The sequence below is a fragment of the Phodopus roborovskii genome, unplaced genomic scaffold (genome assembly GCF_943737965.1).
Source record: "Phodopus roborovskii unplaced genomic scaffold, PHOROB, whole genome shotgun sequence".
NCBI classification, from domain to species: Eukaryota; Metazoa; Chordata; class Mammalia; order Rodentia; family Cricetidae; genus Phodopus; species Phodopus roborovskii.
The window spans coordinates 71,038,961-71,063,118 of NW_026126418.1; the positions used below are offsets into that span (position 1 = coordinate 71,038,961).

The following is a 24,158-nucleotide window of genomic DNA, read 5'->3' on the forward strand; positions in this document are numbered from 1 at the left end:
TTCCCACTTCAAATCAAAGCAGCTGGTTCATCCTCCTTGTTCTCTCTTCCTCCTCCCCAGATTGTTTTCATGTAACAGACAAATAAAGGACTCAATTCTCCCCTTAAAAGCTTTTGCTCCTCTTTATCCAGCTTAGCACACAGCCTTCCTGGAGAGACACCCTGCCCCTGCTGCTCCTTGTGGCCCTCAGGTAGCTATTTCCGCTTCCAGTTGGTCCAAGTCCTCTGCCTCCCTGGACCCTTGTTCTGTGAAAGCTGTACTCAGCTGCCACACCTTCACCATGCCCTTGGCGTCACCAGCAGCTAAGAGCTGAGTTTGCTGGCTGTTAAACTCCAGACAATAGACAGGACTTCCATCTTGGGTTTGTGTTATGGAAACAGTGGGTTTCTGTGAGCTTTTCTGGAGGTCAAACAGTTGTACATCACCTGCAGGGAGAAAGGTTCAGAAAATAAAAACCACAGCTGGGGGAGGCTGTGGCATGTACTTTTTTCCCTGTGTGCCTTGTGGTGGGCACCAGTGGCCTGGATAAAAACCATCGTCACCACATGACTCCTGCACTTAGAAAAAGGCTGTGTGGCTCTTGCCTCCTACCTTCCCCAGAAGCAGCAGCAAAAACCAAGGGGCGCACAGGGGACCAGCGCACAGCAAACAGGTACTTGTGAGACAGCTGCAGTGAGGTCAGAGGCTGGGCCTGCAGCATGGAGTATAGGTGGACATGGCCATCGGTCCCAGCACTCAGGAAGAGATTCCTAGACAATGCAGAAAGGGTAGCCTGTATGGCGCTACCACCAGCACTTCCTAGGCTGTCTGTATGGAAGACTCCCTTAGCTTCCACATCTGAGATGAGCCCTTAAAGGGGATAGGCCCCAGGACCAACCACCAAATCAGAATGCCAGTGTTGAAAAGTTGGGGCAATGCGGACTTCCCTGTGCCTGAGCAGCAAGCCCAGGCTGATACCCTACCTGTGGAAGGGGGAACAGCTCACAGAGTACACAGGGCCACCATGGGGAGAGAAGGTAAACTGCACTGGGGCCCTAAGGGGCACAGAGCTGGGCATCCGAGTGAGAGCAGCTTCCTCCGCTGCCAGGGAACACTTGAGGGGAAAGCCACCTTCTGTGCCCAGAACAAAAATGCTGGAGTCAAAGCTGGAGAAGGCCACTGATGTCACCCCCACCTCAGTCTCTCCACGGGGTGGCTGTGGAAAAGTGACAGTGATTATAAATCCTGAGCACAGATGGGTTCCCACAGCCCGGCTTCCTTGGGCCCATGTCCTTACCTTCTTCAGTTTGGTGCTCCGAGGCAGCTGGTGCACAGCTAGAGCAAAGCCCTTGCAGAGCCGCAGCTGCCCAGCGCTACTGCCCCTCCAGAGCAGCACCCTCCCATCAGTGGCCGCACTCAGCACCTGAAAGCGGTGGCTATGCCGGGGTTCAGGCAACCACAGCACCTGAGATGACAAAGCACAGGGCAGGATAGAGGGGAGCCTCCCATGTCAGCCTCACCCCAGCTGTCCCTTTTAGGGGTAAAGAATTCTGGGGAAACTTCAGAGACAGGGGCTTCTGAAGTCCTTCCTCCAGCCAGGAGGTTGGGGGAACCTGTGCCCAGGCAGCTGTCCAACACCAACTCCCTGAAGCAGCTGCTGCCATCACACCACCTCCAAGGGTGTAGAAGTGACTTCCTGCTAGCCCCCATCAGCCTCCTGACCTGATACACAGGGTCTGTGTGGGTGTCATCAGTCAGACCTGTGCGCCAAAGCAGTGCGTCCTCGGGTCGGCTCATGTCCCACACCAGCACTTCACCACTATACAGCCCCCCTATGCGGAAAAGCCAGACCTGGGCATCAGCTCAGCTATACCCAGCAAACCCCCCCCCCATGCAATGTAGTCAGAACAAAGGCCTCTTCTGAGGAGTTCCTGAGGGGGGAAATCGTGGTTCCCAGGACTCAAACTCATTCCCTCCTTGCTACACATCAGCCACTATTCCCCACAGAAAACTAAGGCCCATGCCCAGCAACCTGCCCCTCCGGCAGGCACATCTGCTGTCAGCTCCGGGGGCAGCCCACCTCTGCATCCGCTGTTCCCACTCTGCTCTTGCACAGCTAGACTCTGGCCCTTCCAAATGACTCCTCCAAGCTCCACACCCCCTCACAGGTCCACACAGGCGCATTATCCCCCAGCTACAGACAAGGCAGGAGGCCAGGGAAACTTCATTGACCCCCCCCCCAACTGACCTGCCCAAGCCAGAAGCTGACAGGCTAGCCAAAAGCTTCTTGGCTGCCTGTAGCTGGATGGGAAGCAGAAATTTGGGGAAAGAGGCTGATAAGTGGCTAGGTACTTACCTGCAATGTGTGAGGGCTGTGTGGGATGAAAGGCCAGACACATGACAGCACTGGGCACCTCCACCACTACTGATGGCTGCTGGGGGTTCAGGCCTCGGCGGTCCAGGTTCCAAGTACACACATAGGACTTAAGCGTGCTCCAGTCCCCATCATCTAGCCTGCATGAGGTCACACCTCAGTGTCTTCCTCGGCTCCCATTACCTCCTCCATCTCTGCCCAGCTAACCCTGACAAAATTTAGCCTGTGTCCCCTACACACCCAGACTGTACTATAGGTATATTCACGGGTTCCTCAATGGTACTCAAAAGGGCACAATGTGCTCTAGAAAAGAGTTCCCAAGCCAGTTATTATGTCACTGCAGGTGCCCTGCCTGTACACCCTGTTAAGAAAATGCTAGTCACATGAAGACTGTGCCCTTGAGCTGGGCAATAGCCCACTGACAGCAGAGGACACTTGTAATTCCAGCACTCGGAAGGCTGAGACAAGATACAGACACCAAGCCGGGCATTGGTGGCACACACCTTTAGTCCCAGCACTCACTTGGGAGGCAGATGCAGGCAGATCTCTGAATTCAAGGCCAGCCTGGTCTACAGAGCTAGTTTCAGGACAGGCTCCAAGGTAATACAGAAAAACCCCACCTCGAAAATCAAAAAAAAAAAAAGAAAAAAAAAGAGAGAGAGGGACCAAAGCCACCCTGCCATCCTGAGCTATAAAGTGAGGAAGTGAGGCCCTATGTTAAGGAGGAAGTGTGTATATATGCATTAGTGGGTGAGGACCACAGAGTATCCAGCAACAGACACCAGAGTAATGGCTGGTGGCCAACTTGAACCCAAGGCTTGCTTTTCTGCCAGGTAAAAAGCATGGGCTCTCAGCCCTCCCTCTGCTCTTTACCTAACCCTTTAGCCTAAAGCTAATGAAACAGAGGTCCATACAAGCCTTAGGATCTCCATTATTTCCCACCCACCCCAGCTGTCACTCACCGACCATAGGCACAGGCCAGCACAGAGCCCGTGGCGTTCCAGGAAATGCCAGTCACATGCAGACCCTGCCCTTGGGCTGGGGGGTAGACCAGGGTATGCAGACAGGACACCTGCAGAAACAGACCATTCCTAACCCTAAGCACTAAATCCATCTAGTAAGTCGTTCTCAACATGTGGGTCACAGCCTTTTTGGGGGTTGAATGACCCTTTCACTGGGGTTGCCTAAGACCACTAGAAGGCATACAGTTACATTATGAGTCGTATCTAGAGAAATTACAGTTATGAAGTAGTAATGGAAATGGGGTCCCCACAACATGAGGAACTGCATTAAAGGGACACAGTATTAGGAAGGTTGAGAACCACTGCTCTAGTAGGTAGCCTCAGGGCAACATAGGAAAATCACACCCAACCCAAGGCCTACAGACTGCCCACATCCACTGATCAGCCCAGAGTAAAATGTAATGTAAACTACTCTAGGAATGGGACTCATCACTATAACCCCAGTACTTGGGAGGCTGAGGCAAGAGGATTGCATGAGTTCTAGACCAGCTTGAGCTGCTGGCTTCTTAACAAACGCACACACACACAGAGAGAGAGAGAAAGAGAGAGAGAGAGAGAGAGAGAGAGAGAGAGAGAGAGAGAGAGAGAGAGAGAGAGAGAGAGAGAGAGAGAGAGAGAGAGAGAGAGAGAGAGAGAGAGAGAGAGAAATAGACTGCTTCCACCTGCCACCGTGAAGATGTTTCCAGAGCTTTGGAAGATACCTGATGCAGGCTACAAGCTAGAGTCTCAGGGCACATGCAGCAAAAAGCTGGAAGGTAGTAATGGCTGCACATGGGGGATTGCATTAAACTCCACTGGCCTACACACCTATAAAAGGCTAGCATGCCAATTTTATGCAGAGAGGAAAGTTTTTCAGACAGTGTCTCAATATATAACCCAGGCTAGCCTCAAACTCATGGCAATCCTGCTTCAGCTGGGATTACAGATGTGGGTCAACATGTCTGGCTATGTATTGATACATTGTTTATGAGTTATTAAAGTTTGCCTGAGGATTTAGAAAGCAAAGTCAGCCACAAGCCATAGAAGCCAGAATCCCAGCAGTCAGAAGCTAGGAGGTGGTGGCACATACCTTTAATCCTAGGACTCAGGATTAAGAGGTAGATGGATCTCTGTGAGTTCAAGGCCACCTAGATCTACATAAGATTGATCCAGTCCTGCCGGGCAGCAGTGGAGCATGCCTTTAGTCCCAGAACTCACTTGGGAGGCAGAGGCAGGTAGATCTCTGTGAGTTTGAAGCCAGCCTGGTTTACAGAGCAAGTTCCAGGACAGTCTCAAAAGCTACAGAGGAACCCATCTCAAAAAAACAAAACAAAACAAAAAAGAAAGAAAGAAAAGATTGATCCAGTCCTAAAGAGAAACAGCTCAAACAAAGATGATCTCAGCACCTGGGATCACACACCTTTAATCCCAGCATTAGAGAGATATATAAGACAGGAGCAAGGTCAGTATCAGGCATTCATTCTCCAGCCACATTGAGGAGAGGAAGACATTCAGTCTCAGGATATCTAGTCACATTGAGGAGAGGCAGCAAGATCAGCCCTTTCAGCCTGACGTAAGAGGTAAGAAGCTAATGACTGGCTGCTTTGCTTTTCTGACCTGTGGCTCGAAGTTTGAACCCTAATATCAATCTCTGGGTCTTTAATTTTTTTTTGTCACATGGCTCCACTCCCTGTCTCCCAAATCAAGGCTTCTTTTTTGGTTTTGTTTGTTTGTTTTTTGAATCTTGACTTGTTGACTTGGAATCTTTTCCTCAACCGTTGGGAGCAGCAAAGGAGATGGTCACAGTCCCAACAGTTGGTGGGGGAGAGGGTAGGCTAGCAGCAGAGAATCAAAATTCTGGTGTAAACTCCATACTCCCTGATCTCATGACTGACCCAAGGCAAGAGCCCAGTCCTGCAAAGTCTTCAGGAACACATGCCCACTGCCACTGATGTGCAAGGCTGTGGCAATGCTGGTGGGCTCCCCAAGGCCACAGAGCAGCACCCACTCCTAGAGACAGAGACCCACGGAGCTCAGGCCCACTGTGTGTGTGGTGATGAATGCCTGCAATCCCAATCCTCAGGAGGCTGAGGCAGAGTGCCAAAACTTTGAGGTCAGCCTGGTCTACATAGTGAGTTCCAGACTAGCCAGAGCTACACAGTGAGACCCTGTTGTTCTTTTGTTTTTTGTTTTAATAAAAAGGCACTCTACCTTGGGGTGGCCCATTCCAATCTGGTCTTTGGAACATTTGCTCTGCTAAACAAATTTCTGCTTAAACTGTCAAAAATAAGTAAGTAAAGTAAGGCATAGCCTCCAGAAGCCGGGACACTCGTGTCAAGGCAGCCTTCCTTGGAAAGCCAAGAACGAAAGCCAGTGAGTGCAGATCAGGTTCTCTCATGTGGCTGTGGATGGAAAGGCTAAGTCCACATGAATAAGCCATTGCATAGATGCCTTCAAGAAAATGGTTAGGGACAAGGCCAAGAAAGGAGACTGCTGAGGAGGGCACAGGTCTGTCACATACAGTCCTTGACCTGGGATCTGCTTCCCTGAACTCCTGTACTTGAGGAAAATTGTGAGCCTACACGCATTGTCACCTGGGCACTTGTAGTTATAAAGTTTACACTAAGAATCAAACCCTCACTGGTTGTGGTGATGCATATCTCCAGAAGGAGAGGCAGGGGGAATCTCCAAAATCAAGGCTGGCCAGTCCACACCATGGATACAGGTTAAGCACATGTACTGCTCTTCCAGAGGACCTGAGTTTAATCCAGCACCCACATCAGGCAACCTATAAGAGCCTATAACTCTGATTCCAAGAGATGACATCCTGCACATACCCACAGGCAGACACACACACAATTAAAAGAAACCATATATATAGAGCCAGGTGGTGCCCTTGGGTGACTGTAGCAAGAAACAAAACAAGGCTGTGTGGTGGTGGCACACAGCTTTAATCCCAGTACTTGGGAGGCAGAGGCAGGAGGCTCTCTATGAGTTCAAAGCCAGCCTGGTCTACAGGGTGAGTTCCAGGACAGTCATGGCTACACAGAGAAACCCTGTCTCAAAAAATAAAAACAAACCAAATGAAGAAACAAAAACTAAAAGACCAACCCCCATCATTTAATCACACTTGACACTTTAGCTGTCAATCCAGCTGCACACCCAGGTCCACAGAGGACAGTCTGAAACTGTGCCTAGAAAGCAGAAATGCCAAGACATGCTGTGTCTTTAGAACACTGCCCAGGGTTCAGGTTCCAGCTCAGATAACACAGAGTTGTGCAGCCATAGGCAAGGCACTCAACTTCTCCAAGCCTATCTATGAAGAGAAGATAACAGTAATACAGTTGACCCAAGAAGAGAGACCACAGCAGGTCATTCCCTAGGGTGGTACCAGGCTAGTGGCAGGCTGCCTTGGAGGCAAAACCTTTATCTCTTCTGCCACTTGCTTTCATTATGGGCACTCCTGAAGGGTCACCTCCCAGGGTGAGTTGGCTCCACCTCTGTACCTGGTAAACAGGCTGCTGACCCCACTGCCACTGGAGTGGAACAAAGCAAAGCAAGTTCTAATGAAGAGGCACAACCCCCAGCCCCCCACCCTCTACCCCTATCCCCCCACCCCCACCTCCACCCCTGGCCAGCAGCTAGGACCTCACCGTCTGCTGCGGCTCTGTCCAGTTCACCTCGTAGCCATCAAAGGCATGGCTCTGCCAGTTGTTGTTCAGCTCCCGGATGACCATGGCCTCCACCCTCCGGAGAAAGGCTGCAAGCCTGAGCGTGTCAGGCTGGGAAACAGGTACCAGGGCCACTGGCTCAGGAGCCTCTGTCTGCACCTGGGCATCCACATGTGTCCTGGCTTGGGCAGATGCCTCTGCTGTAGCAATGCTGGCTGTCTGGCAACTTTTCTAAAAGCAGATTGAAACCAGGGTCATGGGTCAGTGAAATGGCTCAGTGGGTAAAGGTGCTTGCCGCCAAGTCTAATGACCTGGGTTCAATTCCTAGAACCCACATGGTGGAACAAGAGTACAGACTCCTCAAAGTTGTCCTCAGACTTGTACAATATCTGCACAAACACACACAACATTATTTAAAAAATAACCAAAAAAAAGACAAAAAACAGTTGGGGGGGGGCTGTTTCCTGGCAAGATGCCTCAGTGGTTAAGAGCACAAACTGCAAGCAGAATATGCTGGTTTACACCTGTAATCCCAGCAGGGAGGTTGAGGTAGACTGATCCTGTGAGTTTGAAGCCAGCATGATCTAACTGGCCTAGTTTGTTCTCTGTTGCTACTCTGACCAAAACCAACTTGGGGAGAAGAGGGTTGATTTAGCTTATCATAATCTTAGGGTTTTTATTGCCATAAAGAAAAACCATGACCACAGCAACCCTTACAAAGAAGACATAATTGGGGGCTGGAGAGATGGCTCAGAGGTTAAGAGCTCTGGTTACTCTTCCAAAGGTCCTGAGTTCAATTCCCAGCAACCACATGGTGGCTCACAGCCATCTGTAATTGGGTCTGGTGCCCTCTTCTGGTGTTGAAGCAGCCATGTAAGCAGAGCATTGTAAACACAATAAATAAATCTTTAAAAAAAAACAAAACAAAAAAAAGAAGACATAATTGAGGGGGCTCGCTATTGAGGGGGCTCGCTTACAGGTTCAGAGGTTCAGTCAATTACTGTCATGGCAGAGCATGACAGAATACAGGCAGACATGGGACTGGATCTGAGAGTGCTACATTTTGTAGGCAACAGAAAATCAACTGACAGTGGATGGGATCCAAACCTCAAAGCCCGCCCCACAGTGACACACTTCCCCCAACAAGGCCACATGCACCCCAGCAAAGCCACACCTAATAGTGCCTCTCCCTATGAGACTGTGGAGGCCAATTGCATTCAAACCACCACAATCAAAGGAAGTCAGGGCAGGACTTCAGGCAGGAACCTGGAGACAGGAACTAAAGGAAAGGCCACAGAACAATGCTGCTGCTTCCTGGCTTGCTCAGAGAGCCACAGCGGCTGGGCCCTCACAGACAAAAGCCTGCAAACCAATGTGATGCTGGTATTTCAGCAACTGCAGACCCTACCTTGTGTCAAGTTGACAAAATAAACAAAAACAAACCAAAGAAAACAAAAAGACCCTAACCAGAATAGGTGCCTTTCTTTCAGACCAGTACCCATGACAAGTCAGTGGTGAGAAAAGCAACCACTGCCTATGCGTAGACCCCATCCCTACATCAATGCTACAGGAATAGGCATCAAATCAGAAGTGCAGCCACCTTTATCATCTTGTCTACCAAAATCGGCTCTTGGGAATGAGGCCCAGACCACTGCCACCCCACCAAGCTCTGCACACAAACTCTTCAGACAAGGCCCTGGAACCTCAGTGCAATGTCTTTCCAGCCACAAGGGACAAGGACAGGCAGGCATCCCTGGCAGCCAGCTATCCGTATTATCAAATTCACACTTACCCAAAACTCCTAGCTAGCAAACAGATGTCCCTCCAGCACAAGGTCCCATCTTACCATTTCTGCACGCCCAGCGCTTCACAAGGTGTTTGGGGAGCATATGTAAACACACACCTATGAAGCCCTGGCCTGCTACTATCTGCCAGATAACAGAAAATACCACATGCAGGACACTTGGTACCAGGTATATAAGGGAGGGTTCAAATAAAAATGGAAGACTCCAGTGCAAAGGTGTCTGGCTCTGACAGACATGGAGAAGCCCTGGCCAGCTCCTTCAGACTGAAATATGGGGGGAAATCAGGAGCCCACGTGCAGGCTGCTGGAACCAGTCCAAGGGGTCCAAGCAAAGTCTCAGATACAGGTTGGAACCAAGCAACCCTGTGGTCATGAGCTACTCTGGCTTCCACACATGTACACTCGAGCATGTACACACACACAAAACCATGCACACACATGGCCACATAATAATAATGGTGGTAGATTCCAACCTCTGCCTCTCAAAGAACCAGCTGCATGAGCCATGTGGAGGTCTTGGGACACACTACAAAGAGTCCACCATGAGATGCACTGGGTGGGTATCTGCTACTTACCGTCAAGACTGAGCCAACACGGGCTGGGGACAAAAGATTGTCTGGCCAGTCATCTCATTGTAAAACTGGTTTTAACCCTGTGGGCCATGACCCCTTTGGGGATGCATGCCAGATATACATTACAATTCCTAACAGTAGAAAAATTACAGTTATGGAGTAGCAATAAAAATAATTTTATGGGCGGAGTCACCACATGAGGAAGTGTTACAGGGTCACAGCACTAGAAAGGTTGAGAGCCCTTACTCTGAAGGAGTTCTGGGCTGAATCACTATCACTAGCTGATCAATCCTGGAACTTGGCTTGACAAAGTAAATGTCCTGATGGTTCAGGGAAGCAGCCCAGGGCAGGCAGACTGTAAGGAAACCAGCTCCTCCACAGTCTCCCACAGTCTTACCCATCATGGGTAAGCCAAGCAATGATAACCCTAGAGCAAGACGAGGAAGTCAATGACATCAACACAAGTGGACAAAGACAAAGCTTTTAGTTGAAAATATGTGGTCAGGCTGGTGTGGTGGTGCAAACCATTAGTTCCAGGACTTGGGAGACAGAAGCTCAGGCAGAAGGATCGCTATGAGTTCCAGGCCAGCCTGATCTGCATAGCAAGTTCCAGGACATCCAGGGCTACCCTGTCTAAAAGAAAGAAAGGAAAAAAAAGAAAGAAAAAGAAAAAGAAAAAGACACTGAAAGGTACAATCTAAACTGTGGTGGTTTGAAAGGCTCAGTGGTTAAGAGCACAGGATGCTCTTCCAGAGGTCCTGGGTTCAATTCCCAGAAACCACATGTTGACTCACAACCATTTATAATGGGATCCAACGCCCTCTTCTGGTATAAAGGCATACATGCAGATAGAGCACTCATACACATAAAATAAATCTTAAAGAAAAAGAAAGAGAAAGAAAGAGGAGATGGTCCCATAGGGAGTGGCACTACTAAGTGGGGTGGCCTGAGGAACTAGGTCACTGTGGAGCAGGGCTTCGAGGTCTCATTTATGCTCAAGCCATACCCTGTGAGGCAGTTTACTTCCTGTTGCCTTTGTATCAGATGTAGAATTCTGCAGTACCATGCCTGCCTGAACACCCCCATACTCCCAGCCACCATGCTCCTGCCATGATAATGGACTAAACCTCTGAAACTGTAAGCCATCACCTCAATTAAATGATTTCATAAGAGTTACAGTGGCCATGGTTTCTCTTCACAGCAACAGAAACCCTAATACAGTGACTCACACCTGCAATCCGACCACATGGAATGTGGATGCAGGGGGATCACAGGTTCATCCTTGCCTACATGGCAAGTATAAAACCAGCCTGGGAAGCATGAGGCTTTAAAATATTTTTGTGTTTGTGCCGGGCACTGGTGGCACACACCTTTAATCCCCGAGGCAGAGGCAGGTGAGTTCTAAGCCAGCCTGTCCTACTGAGCTAGTTCCAGGACAGCCAGGACTACACAGAGAAACCCTGTCTCAAAGTAAAATATTTTTGGCTTGGCTTTCTTTTTTTTCTGTTTGTTTTGTTCTGTTGTAGTTTATTTTTCAAAGTCCTATTTGTTTTCAAAGAAAAAGAAAGAATGTGCATATATATGGATGGAGAAGATCTGAGAGGAGAAACCATGATCAGAATGTATTATATGGAAAAAACTTTTAAATTAAAAAAGATAATACGTGTGTATATAGGTGTTTGTGTTTACTTATTTTTGTGGTCCTGGGATGAAGCCCAGGGCCACACACCCAGGCCCTCCACCCTCTTTTCTGATCACATCTACTCACCCGGTCTGGACAATGTGTAAGAAGAACCCACCAAGGAGCCCTTGGCTTCCCCATGGTCCACACATACCATCCAAGACTACTCCCTTCCTGGGCCTGTGCTAGCACTTAGTAGACACTCTACGTACATGACAGCAGTACAGCAAGCACCCACCTATTTCAACCAGTGTTTAGGACACACGAGACCTCTATGGGCACTGAGCATCCTCCCCTACTTCCAGGGTCGTAAGTACCCCAGGACGACTTCAAATTCACCTATAACTGAAGATGACCTTGAACTTTTGGGTGGGTGTTTATTTTTTTTTTTTTCTAGACAGTGTTTCACTGTGAAACAGTCCTGTCTATCCTAGAACTCACTCTGAAGATCAGGCTGGCCTCTGCCTCTCAAGTGCTACAATTAAAGGCATGTGCCACTCCCCAACCTGACCTTGAACTTCTTAGCATCCTATTTTTTACCTGGGGTTACAGGTATGCATGTGCCCACACCCAGCCTACTCAGTGTTGGGAACTAAGCGCCCAGCTTCCTGCATACTAGATAAACACTCTACCAGGTGACCCAAACCACAATGAAACCCCGCTCTGAGTGCTTCTGCAGCAAATGGCTACTTGAAAGACTAAGCACTCTTCCTTAGCCAGGCTTGGAGCAGGTCTGTGGTCACTGATACTACTGATTATTAGTCTGTGTCTTCACACTGCTTTCCTCTAGAAACAAAAGGGTCACACACCTGTCATCCCAGCACTCAGGAGGTGGAGGCAGGAGGACTGTCAAGTTTGAGACCAGCTTGAGTAACAATGTGTCACAGTGGGGAGGGGAGCTCCAAACATGGTAGCATGCCTGTCATCCAGGTACTAAGAAGGCTGTAGCAAGGGGATGTGCCTCGGATTTACTTAAGGGCCCAGGCTCCAGCAGGGGGCGCCATGTGCCATGAAACACAAGCAAAGCCCAGCCTATCAAGCAGAGTCCCCACAAGCTTACTCATGTGGGCAGGAGAAGGCAAGAGAAATCCACCCACAGTCCACGGGATGGGAAGACACATTGCTCAGCTCAAACTTCCTGGGTTCCTGTAGGAGGTAACCCTTCCCTTCCTCAAGGAGCTAGCTCATGTCCACTGAGGAGGAAAAAATCACGGAGCTGCTGGCCTGCACCTGAATGGTTTACATGTATATTTTGGAGTTTTTGTTTGTTTGTTTTTGTGTTATTTTGGTTTTTCAAGACAGGGTTTCTCTATGTAGCTTTGAAGGATGGCCTCAAACTTACAGAAATCCACCTGCCTCTTCCTCCTGAGTGCTGGGATTAAAGACATATACCACCATCACCTTACACATATATTTTATCACTATTCTTTATTCATAATTTTTTTGAGACAAAGCTCCAGGCTAACCTAAAACTCATTAGGTAGCCAAGGCTGGCCCTGAATACCTGACTCCACCCCCCATGGAATTGACACCAGCTACCACCCCACATTCTGGTAAGACAAACCTCTGGTGCTCTGACAGCAGACAGAGCTGAGTAGTTAACTACTAATGGCTTAGCATTGCAACCTATAAACACAGATTCCCATGTCAAACCCCACACATGCTGTCCAGAAACACAGCAGGCTGCAGGCAATGTGCTCATGTTAAACTCTCCAGGGCAGCCCAGTGGCTCCAACTGCACTGGTACCCAAACTCTAACGCCCACCCCCCCCAGGGGAGTAGCATTGTGTTTTCACATTAGCAATGGCTCCTTCCACAAGGACACTAACACACCCCACTAGGGAACAATTACAAGGCCCAGTGCCTAATCAGAGTCTGCACTACCAAACCCAAAATCAAACCCTTCCTACTGTGAACACATCAGCCTATGTTGAGAAAAAAGCCTGTCCTGGTGGCAGATACCTTTAGTACCAGCAGCTGGATCCCTGTGATGGCAAAGCCAGCCAGGGCCAAAAAGTGAATTACAGGCCAGCTAGGGCTATATGCCCTCTTCTAGCATGCAGGCAGACATGCCAGCAGAATACATAATAAATTAAATACTTTGAGGGTTGGTGGTGCACTCACTCGGGAGGCAAAGTTAGTCCCAGCACTCACTCAGGAGGCAAAGGCAGGCAGATCTCTGTGAGTTGGAGGCCAGCCTGGTCTGCAGAGCTAGTTAGTTCCAGAACAGGCTCCAAAGCAACACAGAGAAACCCTGTCTCCAAAAAAAAGTAAATTTAAAAAATGTTTAAAGAATAAAAATAAATGTAAACATATTATTAATGTGTTCTTTTTAGTTCCCTGCTAAAATGCAGACTCATATTACCATGTGCCCATGTCCAACTTCTCCAGAGGAATTTGCCAGAGACTTAAAAAATACAGCACAGACTTGCTGGACAGGAGGGAAAGAAACATCTTATTGTGTTTGTCTTGTTTTGAGACAGGGTTTCTCTGTGTAGCCCTGGATCTCCTGGAACTCATGCTGCAGACCAGGCTGGCTTCAACTCAGAGATCCACCTGCTAAAGGCTTATGCTGCCACCACCTGGCTGACTGGAAACATCTTAACAGGCGACTTAAAGGCAAGGCTGAAACTTTTAAAGTTCTTAAATCCTAGCACTCCAGGATATAGCACTGGATCCCCTGGAGTTACAGATGATTGTGAGTAGCCATGTGGGTGCTGGGAACTGAACCTGGGTCCTCTGGTCAAGCAGCAAATGCTCTTGACTGCTGAGTCATCTCTCCAAAAGTAAGTTTCTAAATTATGTGCGCGCGCACGAGAGAGAGAGGGGGGGGGGGGCGCATGGTGTGTCAGTGGGTACATGTATGTTACAGGTCCCCACAGAGTTCAGAAAACGGTGACAGATCCCCTGAAGCTGGAGTTAGAGATGGTTGAAAACCACCTGATGTGGGTGCTAGGAACCAACTTGGGTCTTCTTGAAGATCAGCAAATGCTCTTAAGCATAGATCCATCTCCATCTCCAAGTTAGTTTTTCTAGGCCGAGGACATAGCTACTGATGGAGTGCTTGCCCAACCAGAGAGGAACTGGCTTTGAGCCCCAGAACTTCCTAACATTTGTTTACTTTTTGCTTGTTATTATTACGCCTCGGTGCTTCACTGAACCAGAGCCTCTGCATGCTTGGCAAACACTGTACCAGGGAGCAAGGAGCAACACCCCACCAGCCCTCCAAATTATTGTTAGCAACATCCCACCAGCCCTCCAATTATTGTCTTGTGTATGTGCAACTGTTTTTAAAAGACTTTATTTGGCTGGTCAGTGGTGGTGCATGCCTTTAATCCCAGTACTAAAGAGGCAGAGGCAGGTGAGTCTCTGTGAGTTTCAGACCAGCCTGGTCTACAAGAGCAAGTTCCAGGACAAGCTCCAAAACTACAGAGAAATCCTGTCTGGAAAAACAAAACAAAACAAACAAACAAACAAAAGATTTTATTTGTGTTTATGTGTGTACGTATGCTTCTGGGTGTCTCCCAGATGTGTGTTGATGTCTTCAGGAGAGGGTATTGGATTCTCTGGTGTTGCAGAATATTACTTTAACTATGTAAAGATGTGTTGCTTTGCCTGCCTAAGGCACCTGATTGGTCTAATAGAAAGCTGAATGGTCAATAGTTAGGGGAAGAGAGACAGGTGGGACTGGTGGGCAGAGAGAATAAGTAGGAGGAGAGGAGAGGAGGGAGGGAAGGAGATGAGGAGAGAGGAGGGGAGAAGAGAGATACCCAGGGCCAGCCAGGCAGCCACCAGCCAGGCAGACATGGAGTAGGACATACAAAACAAAAGAAAGGTAAGAAGTCCCGAGGCAAAACATAGATGAACAGAAACAGGTTAATTTGAGTTATAAGAGAGAAACCCTGTCTGAAAAACACAAACACCAAAGACAAAAAGAGATAGTGGGACAAGCATGAGCAGGGCACTCATAAGCCAGTATTTAGTCTCTGTGTCTTCATTTGGCAGCCGGTTGGTGACCCAAAAGAAAGCCTGGTGCACCCAGAAGCTGCATTACAGGTATTTGAGAGTGGCTCAGCCTCGGTGCTGGAAACCAAAGTCGGATCTTCTGGAAGAGCAGAAAGCTTTTCCTGTTGTTATTGTTGTTACATATATATATATATATATATATATATATATGTTTTGCCTGACATGTATGTGTTGTGCCCCACATGTGTGCCTGGTGCCTGCAGACCACGGAAGAGGGTATCAGATGGCTGTGTGTCACAATGTGGATTCTGGAGAACAAACCCAGATTCTCTGGGAAAGCAGCCAGTACTCATAACTACTGAGCCATCTCCCCAGCCTGTTTGCCATTTTTGAGGCAAGGTGGCATGTAGCCCAGGGTGACCTTAAACTTCTGATTCTCCTGCTTCCACTTTCCAAGCGCCAGAATTACAAGTATGTGCCACCATGTGTGGCTTTCCACTCTTCTGCCAATCCAAACTCTTCTAAATTTTGGACATAAATCACAGATACCTAGAAAAAAAGGTGCCACTTTCTTCTGTCTCCTGCAACATTCTCACAGCTAATAAAGCAGGCAGAAGTGCTTGCAGCCAAACCTAGACACCTGAGCATCATCCACAAGACTCATATGGTAGAAAGAAACAACCAACTCCCACTAAGCACAAATGGCACATTCATGCCACACAAACTCTCTCACTCAGTAAATAAAATACAATAAAAAGTTCAGGAAAACTCCTTCGGCAGTCAGGAGATACACTAGCCAGGGTAGAGGGTTTTACACTCCAATTATCAGCTAACCCTTAAGATGCAGTCTAATCTTTCAAAAAACAAAACAAACAAAAAAAAAAAAACATGGCAGTTTGAATTGTCTAAAAATCCTTCAAAACATGCTCCTAGGCTGAAGAGATGGATAGGCTGGTAAAGGCAGTTTGCCAAGCCTGACAACATGAATTGGATCCCCAGAAGCCACGCGGTGAAGGAAAGAACTAATTTGTGTAAAGTTATCCTCTGACCTCCACAGGTGCCCAAGGCACATGCATGCCCTACACACTCACATAAATTACATAAATGTCATTTAAAATAAACTACATGGAATCTTAAGAGTTTTGTTGTCCTTGTTTTGTTTTTGTTGTTGGTTTTTTTTCTCCTCAGAGACTGGGGCTAGTCTAATGTGAATACATCCTCGAGTTAGTTTTTGCGTGAAAATTCTATGAAAACACTGCGCAGCGACCCGACCCTCCCGCCCGAGCCACCAAGCGCAGCGCCCTCACCGTCTCCCCGCGAATTCCCTGGACGCCCCTCCACTGCGAGGGCACGGACGCCACGCCCAGGGTTTCATCCTGCAGAGGCGCGGGCCTCCCCGGCCGCTCGGCGCCGCCAGCCCCGCCAGCAGCCAGCGTAGCAGCTCCGGCGCTTCCTGCCCGCCGAAAAGGCCTGGGCGACTCGTGCATTGCCATGGCGACGGCCCGCCCTCTCGCGCCGGCGCCTTGAGACGAGACCTGACATCCAGGGTTTGCCTCCCTTAGCGGAAGTTCGAAAAGAGGAAGTGAGGCTGGAGGCGCCATTTTTTGAACTGGTTACAGCGTCGTCCTTAAGGCCCCGAAGAAAAATATGAAGATTCTTATCAGCCAGTACAACAATAAGGCAGTGGTTTGGGATTGTTCTATTCCCAGAGGCTATGTTTGAGACTGGAACAGCTCTTCGAGGTAGAAAGCGAAGTGAGGAAGTGGGCATGGGCTCCAGGTTCAAAGATGGCGCTGAGCGGCCGGTTGCAGAGGTGAGAGGACCTCCTGCGGCCTTCTGGCCGAGCTGGAATGGACAGCCGGCTGGGTTGGAAGCAACTGAGTACTGCAGAACCACACATTGCACCACTTGAGTTGGCAGCGTTTTTAGTTTCTCCCTTAATGGGAAATATTCATACACAGATCAAAAGTGGGGTTGAATTGGTGGAAGGCCCAAATGATAAAGTTTACATAAAAAATAATAATAAATAAAATCCCTGTTAAATTAAAATTAGAGCTGCAACCACTGGGGATAAAGTTGAGCTCAATGACAGGTTGACCCAGATTCAGTCCTCGACACACAAAAGGGCACAACTACCAGTTAATGAGTGCCTACACTGTGTCAAACAAAGCGCCCAAAGTCATATATGAATGTTAATCTTATTAAACCCTCAACCGAACAGAAGCAACTGCCTGCTTGCTTGTTAGTTGGTTGGTCCTTTTTTTTTAAGTGCTGGGGATTGAACCCTGGGCTTCCAGCATCCCAACCCCTGTGCTCTACCAATGAACTACATCTATAGCTCAATTGTGCCTCTTGATTGCACTGACAGAGCTGTCCCAGGATACAGGTGTCCTGCCTGATCCCCCAAAGGAAGCCCTGAGCTTCTAGGCCCTAATCTAGTTTAGTCCTCTGGGCTTGTTTCCTCTTTGGGCAGACTGGGAAGCCTGCCCAGGTCTAGTTCTCAGTACACCACCCAGGGACAGGATCCTCCTAGGCAGCCAAGGCCAGGAGGGCCGATTAGATAAGCATTGCTGGGAGGGAGAGTGGAATGCAGCAGAAAGTCTTCCGAAGATGGCGCTTCCTAAGAAGGGCCTCTTTGTGAGGCACATTTAACCCCAGAAAAATTTGCAAGCATCACCAAGGATTTCAAAAATCACCCTCAGGGCCCAAAGGGTAAGAGTACTTGCTTCTTGCTCCTACAGGGGACCCACGTTCAATTTCCAGCACCCACATGGCAGCTAACAACTGTCTGTAATTTTGATCCCAGGAAGATGTGACACCCTCTTCTGTCCTCAGAAGGCACTAGGCATGCACCTGGCACATAGACACTCATGCAGGTAAAGCGTCCATACATACAAAGTAAAAATAATAAAATTTAAATTAAAAAAAAAATCAGACCAGGTGGCACACACCTTTGATCCAAGCACTCAGGAAGCAGAGACAGGAAAAAAGCTTTGAGTTTGAGGCCAGAGGTCTACAAAGTATGTTCCAGGGCAGCCAGGACTACAGTGAAACCCTGGGAGGAGAAGGGGATATTTATTTGTTTGTTTTTGGTTTTTTGTTTTTTTAAACACCTGGCTTTGCTACAAAGTCCTGGGATTCAAGGCACACACCACCATATTAAGCTGTTAACAGATTCTTAAAAAGGTGATGGAGGGGGGTTGGAAAGATAGCTCACTGGTTATGAGCACCTTTGCTCTTGCAGATTCCCAAGTTTTGGCAGTTCACAACCATCTGTAACTCCAGTTCCAGGGGATCACATCCTCTCTTCTGACCTCCTTGGGCACCTAGCTATATGGGGTCACAAACATACATACATACATTGAGGTGTAACATTAACATATAAAAAATGAATAAATCTAATTTTAAAATGTAAAAGTCTTTTTAAATAATAAAAAAAAAAGTAAGCCAGGTGTTGGTGGCACACACCTTTAATCCCAGCACTTGGGAGGCAGAGGCAGGAGGATCTCTGTGAGTTTGAGTTCAGCCTGGCCTATAGAGCTAGTTCCAAGACAGGCTCAAAAGCAATACAGAGAAACCCTGTCTTGAAAAACAAAAATAAAAAAGGAAGGAAGGCAGGAAGGAAAAGTATAGTTGGCAGGATGGCTCAGTGCTAAAGTCTGACCCCTTGAGTTGGATCCCTGGGACCCATATGGTAGAAAGAGAGAACCAATTCCCCTAAGTTGCCCTCTGAACAGTATACCCATGCTGTGGCCCAAGTATGCACCACAGGCTTGCACACACACACACACACACACACACACACACACACACACACACTTTTTGTTTTGTTTTGTTTTGAAGGTGCTGGTGAGGGAAGAAAAGCCTAATGATGCTGCTACAGTTCACAAGTTCTTTAGGACCTGAATGTCTGAGCTCTTCTCCCATCAACACCTCTGCAATCCCCTGACCCTCTGTCATTTTTCTGGGACCTTCTCTTGGTTTCCCTGTGTAATCACAATGCTTCCAATCTCCTTCTGTAAGGTGTCTGTTCAAAGGCCAGGTAGATTCTGTTATTTTGTATTTTGCTCCCATCATTGACCATGATGCCTATGGCCTGCCTTGGATACATTTGGTACATACTGATTGTTAGTGAGCATGCCTTGTGTAGGCAAATGATCTGGAAATACATCATTTTCTGGCATTCACTACAGCACCAAGTTTGTTGAAAATGTGCTATTTAAATAGTTGTATAGATAAAATTAAGCCTTCTAAACTATGTCCCCTGAGCCACCTGAGAACCTGCCTATAAATAAAAACAAAAACAAAAAAAATCATGTAGCATAAGAAGAAAAGCCAGCTGAATTTTTGTATGATGTGACTCTTATAAGAGGAAAAGCAAAAATCATTTGACAAGAAAAACATCCCCTAGGCATGGTAACACAGGAATGTAATGCCAGCAAATAGGGAAGCTTCATCCCTGACACCTCAATAATATGGCTGCCTAAACAAAACCTAGAGAAATACAACATCAATAGACATGCTACCATGGAAAGCATGAATCTCAAAGTACCCCATCATAGACAACAACTAAGGAATAGACATAAGCAGCTAAGGAATGCTGAAGGCAGGAGACACACTCTTCCCCAGGGGTGAACTCCCTAATTGGTTCTCCAATACCAAGTGGTCAGCCCTGAAATCATATACACACAAATGACACTCACAAGTAACAGTAAAGGGACCAAATAAGTTATGTTTACTTATTTATTCATTTATTTAGGTTATTCCAGACAGGGTTTCTCAGTGTAGTCCTGGAGGTTCTGGAACTCATTCTGTAGACCAGGCTGGCTTGGAACTCAGATATCTGCCTACCTCTGCCTCCTAAGTGTTGAGATTAAAGCCATGCACTACCACCACCTGGCTGCAAAACTGTATTTATATATTAAAAGAATCAATTGAATGGCAGAGGCAGGCAGGTCGTTGTGAGTTTGAGGTTGGCCTGGTCTACAGAGCTAGTTCTAGGACATCCAGGGCTACACAGAGAAACCCTGTCTTGAAAAGCCAAAAATAAATACATAAATAAAAAGAATCAAAAGTGTCAGAGTGACTTCATTATGTACAAACAAACATTTTACTGGGTCTTCCTCAATTAAAAACAAAAGAAGCCGAGCAGTGGTGGAACATGCTTTTAGTCCCAGCACTCAGGAGGCAGAGGCAGGTGGAACTCTGTGAATTCCAGGCATCCTGGTCTACAAGATCTAGTTCCATGACAAGCTCCAAAGCCACAGAAAAACCCTGTCTCAAATAAATAAATAAATAAAGAAAGAAAGAAAGAAAGCAGCAAATAACCTAAGTAAAATACTTTTACAATATATGAGAAAATGTTTATTGGTTTAGTATGTAAAATGTACTTACAATTTGTTTTGCCCTGTTTGTTTTGGTAATTTTTGTTTTGTTTTGTTTTGGTTTGGTTTTTGGCTATGTAACAGTTCTGGTGTCCTGTAACTTGCTCTGTAGGCCAGGCTGTCTTCAAATTCACAGAGATTCACCTGCCTCTGCCTCTTGAGTTCTAAGTTTAAAAGCATGCACCACCATTGCCCAGCTCTGTTCTTTGACACAAGGTTTCTTTGGGTAGCTCTGGCTGGCCTGGAACTTGCTTTGTAGACCAGGCTAGCTTAGAACTCAGAGATTCACTTGCCACTGTGTTTAAGGCATGTTCCACCATGCTCAGACTATTTTGTTTTTCAAGATTTTCAAGGCTGGACAAGTGCATCTTTGTGAGTTTGAGGACCAGCAAAGAACTCTCTCTCTCTCTCTCTCTCTCTCTCTCTCTCTCTCTCTCTCTCTCTCTCTCTCTCTTAGGAGGTTTGAGATTGGGTTTTGGAACTCACTTTATAGGCCAGACTGGCCTCAAACTCACAGAGATCCTCCTGCCTCTGCCTCCTGAGTGTTGGGATTAAAAGTGTGTGCCACCACTACTGGGGTATTTTTTTTTTTTTTTTTTTTTTTTGCAGGGGGCAGGTTTTCCTGTGTTCCTGGCTGGCCTTGTATTCTCTATGGAGCTCTTGAAATTCTGATCATTTTGACTCTCTACCTCCCTAGTGTAGGATTATGGGCATACAGGAGTAGTCAAAAGTTTGTGGTGCTGAGAATGGAACCCAGGGCTTTGTGCCTGACTGGGCTAAAATCCTACTACCTGAGCCACACCCTCAGTCTGAAGGAAGTTACTTGTTTTATTTAAGTGAAACAAATTTAATTATGTGTGTGTGGGAAGAAGACTCAGTACTTTTTTTTAAAGTACTTATTCCTCTTGAAGAAGGTACGGTTCAGTTTCTAGCACCCATATGGTGGCTCACAAACGTCCACAATGTCACTTGTAGGAGATCCAGTGCCTCTTCTGGCCTCTGAGGCTTCAGCATATATGTGGTACACATACATGCAGTTAGGTGCACACATACATATAAAATAAATGTTAAAAATATTTTCAGTTTGGTGGCAGTGACACATGCCTTTAATCCCAGCACTCAGGAGGCAGAGGCAGGTAGATCTCTCGGTGAGGCCAGCCTGGTCTACAAAGTGAGTTCTAGAACAGGCTCCAGAGATACACAGAGAAACCTTGTTTTGAAAAAGCAAAAGAAGAGAATTTTTTTTCAATTATTTTTATGTTATATGTGTATGAGTGCTTTGAATACATGTGTGCTAACCATGTGCCTATTGCCCCTGGAGACCAGAAGACGATCCTCTGGGCCTAGAGTTACAGATGCTTGTGAATTGACATGTAGGTCTAGAAATAGAGCCTGGCTACCCTAGAAGAGCAGCTAGTGCTCTTAACCACTGGACCATCTCTCCAGCCCTAAAATTTAAACGCACATTTATTTTGTTTTATCTTATTTATCTTTGGTGTGGTCGCCACCATTTATCCTAGGGATCAAACTCATGCAGTTAGCCTTTATCTGTTGAATCATCCTGCCATTCCCCACCCCTCTTTTTGAGACAAGTTCTTACTGTGTAAACCAGACTGGCCTCCATGCTGCTTCAATCCTTTTTCAGCCTTAGGGGCCAGAGGATTATAAATGTGATCCACCAAGCCTGGCCAGATTCTGTAATTTATGCCAATGAGACCCCACGGTTCACTAGGTGTGTCTCTTGTCTTTCATTGAACATTGTTTCTAAACTTCATTCCTATCATTTTTACAAAAGCTTTAGTTCCTTACAGGTTGGCTGTGCGATTATGAATTCTTGTGCTCTAGGAGTTCCCCTGCACACAGGACTATGGAGGTATTTCTGCTGGAGATACAGTACAGTGGGAATAGTTGCTAGGGCTGTGCTCATCTCCAGCCTCTGTGGACCCAGAAGTTTTCCAGAGTGATTGTACTAACCTCCCACTGGCTAAGAATTCCTTGCCTGCCCTTCAGTTGAAAAACCTTTAGGATTTGCTGGGCATTGGTGGCGCACACATTTAACCCCAGCACTCGGGATGCAGAGGCAGGCAGATCTCTGTGAGTTAGAGGCCAGCCTAGTCTACAGAGTGAGTGCCAGGAAAAGCTCAGAAACCCTGTCTCAAAAACAAAACAACAACCCCCCAAAAAAAAAACTTTTAGGATTGTTACTAATTCTTTTGTTTTAGTGTGTGTGTGTGTTTAAGAAAGCTTTCTGTAGCCCAGACTGCTGGTCTTAAATTTGTGAGATATATATGCTCAAGGATGACCTTGAACTCCAAATTCCTTCCTCATTCCCAAGTGCTGAGATTGCTGGCCTTGGCTACAACAATTGCTTTTAAAAGAATTTTTATTTTACATGTATGGGTGTTCTGTTTGTATGAATGTGTATCACTTGTATGTCTGTTGCCCTAGGAGGCCAGAAAAGGCTGTCAGATCTCCTGGAAGTGGAGTTAAAGACAATTGTAATCAGCCATATGGGGGCTGGGAATGGAACCTGGCATCTCTGCAAGAGCAAGGAGTATATTTAATCTCTGAGCCACCCATCTCCAGCCCCTCTCCTTTTGCTCTCCTTTTGAGACTGGATCTCATTGTGTTCCCTTGGACATGCGTTAGCCTGGAACTTAAGGCCTCTGCCTTCGAGGGCTTGGGTTAAAGGTCTGTGCCATTATGCCTGGCTTGAAGCACACTTATACATTTTATTTTGTTCTGGGGATTGGTGGCACAGGATTTTAATCTCAGTACTCCAGAGGCAGCCAGATATCTTGAGTTTGAGGCCAGCCTAGTCTACGTAGTAAACTCCAGGCCAGCCAAAGCTATATCTTGAAACTGTGTCTCCAAAAAATTAAAAATAAAATTGTGTGATTGTGGCATGTGTGTACCACACGGTGTGTGATGGGATAGTGATAGGACTACTTGTAGAAGTTAGAATAGAATTGAGGTCCTCAGGCTTGACAGCAAGCACATTACCTGCCCATCCATCTCAATTTGTCCAGCTCCCTTTTATTTTGTATGCTTTTCGATTGGTAGGCACTTGTTCTACTGCTGTGCTACACTCTCCACATTTATTTGTTCCTTTTTCTTTTCTTCTTCTTCCTTTTTTTTTTTTGAGATGGGTTTCTCTATAACATCTGGAACCCCCTCTGTAGACAACGTTGGCCTTGCAGTGAGAGATCTGCCTGCTTCTGTCTTCTGAATGCTGGGATTAAAGGCCTGTGCCATCTGTGCCTGGTCACCTTTGTTTATTACTTGGGTATGTGGCACCCAAGCCAGGTGCTCTGGAATCTTTCCCACAGGAGCAAGGTGTAGCTGCAGGGTAGCGTGTTAGTGCTCTGGAGGCATTGATTCCATCATCAACACCACATGTGAGCGTGCACGCAAATGTTGGGGGTAGGGGCAGGGTTTTGCACGGTAGTCCCTGCTTGTCTGAAACCAGCGATCCTTCAGCCTCAATTTGAGTGCTAAAATTACAGCCTAAATAGCGAACATGGTAGTGCAGGCCTGTAATCCCAGCACTCCTAAGGCAAAGGCAGAAGGGTCTTCAAAAAACAAAAACAAGCCTGGCGGTGGTTGTGCATGCTTTTAATACCAGCACTCGAGAGGCAGAGGTAGGTGGATCTCTGTGAGTTCGAGACCAGACTGGTCTACAAGAGCTAGTTCTAGCTAGGACAGCCTCCAAAACTACAGAGAAAC

The 24,158-nt window shown here is 47.1% G+C and overlaps 1 protein-coding gene across 1 annotated transcript; it reads right to left on the minus strand.

Moving 5' to 3' along the window:
* Positions 1-103: 103 nt before the first annotated feature.
* Positions 104-16,556, minus strand: Dync2i2 (dynein 2 intermediate chain 2). Its single transcript, XM_051185058.1, has 9 exons — positions 16,356-16,556; positions 7,008-7,256; positions 3,316-3,425; positions 2,336-2,493; positions 1,702-1,811; positions 1,277-1,444; positions 963-1,195; positions 592-749; positions 104-425 (listed from the first exon to the last, which is right to left on the minus strand). The coding sequence occupies exons 1-9, from the start codon at positions 16,539-16,541 to the stop codon at positions 187-189; spliced, it is 1,611 nt and encodes a 536-aa protein (XP_051041015.1). The 5' UTR covers positions 16,542-16,556; the 3' UTR covers positions 104-186.
* Positions 16,557-24,158: the final 7,602 nt, after the last annotated feature.

Excerpts from the sequence above, each read along its gene's own strand:
- Dync2i2 (XM_051185058.1), bottom strand. The coding sequence starts at position 16,541 with ATGGCAATGCACGAGTCGCCCAGGCCTTTTCGGCGGGCAGGAAGCGCC. Across the intron at positions 1,445-1,701 it reads ACACAGACCCTGTGTATCAG|GTGCTGTGGTTGCCTGAACC; the intron begins GTCAGGAGGCTG and ends TTGTCATCTCAG. Across the intron at positions 1,196-1,276 it reads GGAGCACCAAACTGAAGAAG|CCACCCCGTGGAGAGACTGA; the intron begins GTAAGGACATGG and ends ACTTTTCCACAG.